Here is a 4,768-nt window from a genome sequence, read left to right on the forward strand (position 1 = left end):
CATCCACGCATTTCTTTGATGATTTTATGTTTCATTTGCTATGTGATTCTTTTGCATGGACAATCATTTGATCGATATTGGTTTGTCCTCTTCTATTTTAATGTGATGACACGAGGCTTTTCTTTGCAGAGTAGTCTGTGTATTAGTAGTCCAGATGACACTGGAATGTCTTCTTAAATAGGTAAATAAATTACCTTGCAACATCGAGTAACGCCATCATTTCAAGGAAAATTTTCTCTTTCACAACTAAAATGTCCTAGAATTTTCTACTTGTACCTAAAAATATACAATCATGGATGTTGGAAACCTCCGTCAAGATATTTATTAGATTATACATTTTCTTGATATATGACAAGGTATTAAGGATATTTAATAGACATGAACACATACATATACCTACAATTTGTCTACGAGTCACAAGTTAGCCATGAATACATATACCTACTATTCATCACCCAGGGTGCAGAATAAGCTATTCTTCACCCGAGGTAATCTTACGATCATTTTATAATTAAATTACGTTTGGAATTGAAATAGTTACATTTCTATTGATTCACTACGTAAAATTTGATATAAGAAAATAAAAATATAGGTCATAAGATAAGAAAATTTGCAGTTTATGTGTATTTTAGACTATGTTTTTACGTTTGTAATTTTAATAACATAAAATATTTTTTACGGCGATTATATATTTTCCTACGGTCTCTTTTTACATCAGAAATAAGACAAAACTTACGGAACGTAAAATTACGGTTTATTGATGGTAAAATAGAGAGGGGTGGAGAATAAGCTATTCTACATTCATGCTTAGAATAGTGTACCCTTAGGGAAGCACATATTATTTTTCATTTTTTGAGAAGCACAAATGTCCTTCCCGCGTAAGTAAATCTGTGCTTCCACAAGAAGCAAAATTATTTTTAGAAGCACAAATAAAAAATATTTTCCTAAAAAACACAGTTTGTGATTCAAAGTAATAATAATAATAATAATAATAATAATAATAATAACAAAAATAATTGCGTTAAAATGCAGGGAATACCATGCAAAAATCAAAAAGCCCAAAAACCATCTAAAACCTGAAAACACATATAGAAATATAAAAAATAAAATGTAGAAGGAGCGACTAGCACGCGATATGTGGCGGCGGCTCAACGCACCACATGGGGGCTCACATGGCAACAAAGTGCCTCTTGGAGGACAAGGGGTAAACCCTTGAAAAGTTGCTCCCGATAATTCCTATATATCGCCTGGTGCGATAAAGTGTCAAGCAATCGCACTGGCGACCGCGAGGATGGGCTGGCCCAACTCAACGTGAGCGGTAGCGTTTTTCTTCTTTTGTCGGTGTCTTTTATCTTTTATGGGTTTCTTCCATTTTTTTCTCTCTTCTTATTCTAAATTCCAAAGCCCAGAAGCCCAGTTGCGGTTTTTCCCTTTGTAAGAAGAAAAAAATGTCTTTCCCTTTTGACGAAAGCAATTCTGTACTTCTATTACGAAGCGAAACTATGCTTCTTTTGAAAGCACAGATTTTTTTTTCCTTTCTGAGAAGCACTCACGGAATCAAATTTGTATTTCCACGAGAACCAATTATGCTTTTCATGGAAGCACATATTATTTTTCATTTTTTGTTAAGCACAAATGTCGATCCCGCGTAAGAAAATCTGTGCTTCCACGAAGCACAATTGTTTTTGGAAGCACAAATAAAAAATATTTTCCTAAAAAATGTTTGAGATTCAAAATAATAATAATAATAATTGCAGCAAAATGTAGGGAATACCATGCAAAAACCAAAAAGCCTAAAACCATCTAAAACCTGAAAACGCATATAGAAAAATAAAAAACAAAATCTAGAAGGAGCCGATAGCACGCGATATGTGGCGGCGGCTCAACGCACCACATGGGGCGCTCACATGGCAACAAAGTGGCCCTTGGAGGACAAGGGGTAAACCCTTGAAAAGTTGCTCCCGGTAATTCTTATATATCGCCTGGTGCGATAAAGTGTCAAGCAATCCCACTGGATCTGGGTGCAGAAATGCCACGTCCCTCACAGGGTCTTTATTGCATCAACAAAACATAGATGCTTGCCATGGAGAGCTACACATCGGTTCATGTACACTAATCACGAGTTCAAATGTATAATAAATCTGTTGAAAGCTTGTTCTGCAACAATTGCGAACCCGAATCCTAAAGCAGCTAAAGAAGATGGATTTAATTTCCATCAGGCTCTGCCGAAAGTGAGTCTTCAATTTTGGCAGTCAAAGAGTTACACGAATGGTGAAACTTCACTACGGTAGAAGAACACGCCTGTTGGTCCTCCTGCCGGTAAGAGGGCCACCATGACAATGCTACCGGCACCTTCCTCCGCCGTCAGTTCTCCAGTGTCGTAGTTGATGTCAGTCATGCAATAGCCAGGGTGCACGGAGTTGGCGCGCAACGCCGGGAAATTCTTTGCCATTATCCTCGTGTAGCCATTGATCAGAGCCTTGGACACCTTGTAGGCCAAGTACTCTGAATCAGCAGGCCATCCTTGAGATTTCAGTAGGCCATTCTTGTAGCCATTCAGGAACAATCTTGACATCTCATCTAGCCTCTCTATCGTCAGGTTTTCGATGTTGTTCAGCTCCTGCTTGAGGTCCTCGCCGCTGAAATACTGGAGCAGAAGAAGCAAAGAACATGATTTTCAACATGTGCAACATGAGTTAGCCCTTATAAACTGATGACAAGCGTACTAGTTGAAGATAAGTTTACTCGGAGTAATCCGTAGTTTGACGACACGTTGACAAGTCTTCCGCCAGAGGAGGCCTGAAGGAGAGGGAGGAGTGCTTCCGTGACGTACTTGGTGCCGAAGTAGTTTATTCTCAAGCATTCTTCAGCTTCGTCGTAGGTCTCCGTGGAGTGCTCTAGTAACCACTGGAGCCTCTCCGTTGCATTCCTGCCTACAAGCTAGTAGTATTTGATTCAGCCACATAGCCTAGTCATTCACTTAGCTCCAGTAAAGAAACGAAGAAAAAGGAAAGTGCAAACATGAAACTTTTTCTTTTCTTCAAATTGCGTTGCTCACACGAACTACTGTTAAATTTTCTTCTGAAGAATACAGGATCTACAAAATATTTAGTGTGAAGTGTTGAACAATCAAAATGGGCGTACAACATCCTGAAGTGGTGCCGTGGTGTCAATCTCTGCGGTTGCACCTATAACTCCTGCGTTGTTGATCTGCAAAGCTTTCAAAGTGCACATGAGAACTTAGTGCAAAGAAGATATCAATACTTAGTCAAGAGACAAATGGGCGTACCGGCGTACCAATAAATCTAGCTTGCCGAACTTGTTCTTCACAAAGTCAGCCAGGCGGGCAGCGCTGGATGGATCACTGACATCGAGCTTGTGATACACCACATCGGATAGCCCGGACGCGTGCAGCCGGCGCGCCGCTTCATTACCCCTCGTCTCGTCTCTCGCCGTCAGGACGACGGCGACGCCCTTGGAGGCCAGCTGCCTGCATACCTCCAGCCCAATTCCTTTGTTCCCTCCGGTAACAACAGCGACCCTGGAAAGAAACACAGATCTACACAAGTTCAACTCTGAACGGTGAACACTGAACTGCACGCATGAACAAGTTAAGTATGGTCTGATCCGGGTGCCTTTTCTCGGAGGGGTTGGAGACGGCGCGCATCTCCATTTACAAGAGCGTTTGCTGCAACGCAAGAGTCTGGAGGCGAGACCGAAGTGTGCTACTTTAACTCGGCTCTAATCGCTCAAGGTGTGCTGCTTCTAACGCGACTACGTGTATGTATGCCATCGTTATCACTGAATGAGTCAAAACTTGCCGTGTTGCACTCGTCGCCGCCGGCCGATTTCTCTATGGCCGCGTCCACCTCGTCTCCTTTCAAAGTTCACCCCATCTTCTCAGGTGCTTTTTTTTTTAGCATCAGTACAGACACAAACGCTCATATACACGCGCATACATTCACCCCTATGAACGCACACACGCACACCCTACCCCTATGAGCACCTTCGAGAGACTGAGCCGGCATATCATTTTGAGATTTACGAAGTCACCGTGGGCGCCTCGTCGTCGACGGGAACGTCTCCTCCCACTGAAAGCGCATCGCCGGAAATTCTGAAATAAATCCATGAATAATGCGAGCACCAGGATTTGAACCCTGATGGGTTGGGGATACCACTGTCCACCTAACCAACTCAACCACAGGTTGATTCGCTCCATCTTCTCAGGTGCTGACAGGTCATGCATGTATGTCACTTATTGTGACCTGGTTGTTTTCTTTTTTTCCATAGAATTCGTTTGATTAAAATATTTTATCGCTTAAACTATGTGTCCAAATCTCGAACCGGTTTCACCATTTAATATCTCGCGTTGAGGTCTTCGAAACAAGATCTTGGGGTAATATGTTCGACAAACTTTTTTCACGAAATACCCACACAAAAAAAGATCGGAAACAAAAATATAAGAAAAATAAAATCAGGTAACCAAAAAAAAGTAACCAAAGAAAAAAAGAATAACAAACAAGGAAGAAAAAACTGAAACCCAGAAGCACGGTTGCGGTTTTTTCCTTTTCGAGAAGAACAAATGTTTTTTCTTTTCTCGTAAAAGCAAATCCGTACTTCTATGAGAAGCAAAACCGTGCTTCTCCTGAAAGCATTGATTTTTTTTCTTTTCCGGGAAGCACTCGCGGAATCAAATTTGTACTTTCATGAGAAGCAAAATTGTGCTTTTCGTAAAAGCACGGATTATTTTTCATTTTTCGAGAAGCGT

At 41.1% G+C, this 4,768-nt stretch overlaps 1 protein-coding gene across 1 annotated transcript; it reads right to left on the reverse strand.

The window, feature by feature from the left end:
* Positions 1–267: 267 nt before the first annotated feature.
* LOC125539037 (short-chain dehydrogenase/reductase 1-like) lies at positions 268–4,246 on the reverse strand. The gene is made up of 6 exons (XM_087541892.1): positions 4,195–4,246; positions 3,822–3,877; positions 3,298–3,741; positions 3,145–3,210; positions 2,746–2,940; positions 268–2,647 (listed from the first exon to the last, which is right to left on the reverse strand). Exons 1-6 carry the CDS (start codon positions 4,244–4,246, stop codon positions 2,261–2,263), a joined length of 1,200 nt encoding a protein of 399 aa, XP_087398018.1. The 3' UTR covers positions 268–2,260.
* Positions 4,247–4,768: the final 522 nt, after the last annotated feature.

This window comes from Triticum urartu, chromosome 2A, assembly GCF_056163025.1.
Source record: "Triticum urartu cultivar PI428250 chromosome 2A, HENAU_Tu73, whole genome shotgun sequence".
Taxonomy (NCBI): domain Eukaryota; kingdom Viridiplantae; phylum Streptophyta; class Magnoliopsida; order Poales; family Poaceae; genus Triticum; species Triticum urartu.

Excerpts from the sequence above, each read along its gene's own strand:
- LOC125539037 (XM_087541892.1), bottom strand. The coding sequence starts at position 4,246 with ATGCATGACCTGTCAGCACCTGAGAAGATGGAGCGAATCAACCTGTGG. Across the intron at positions 3,742-3,821 it reads GCGGCGACGAGTGCAACACG|AGCCGAGTTAAAGTAGCACA; the intron begins GCAAGTTTTGAC and ends TTGAGCGATTAG. Across the intron at positions 3,211-3,297 it reads TCGGCAAGCTAGATTTATTG|ATCAACAACGCAGGAGTTAT; the intron begins GTACGCCGGTAC and ends AAAGCTTTGCAG.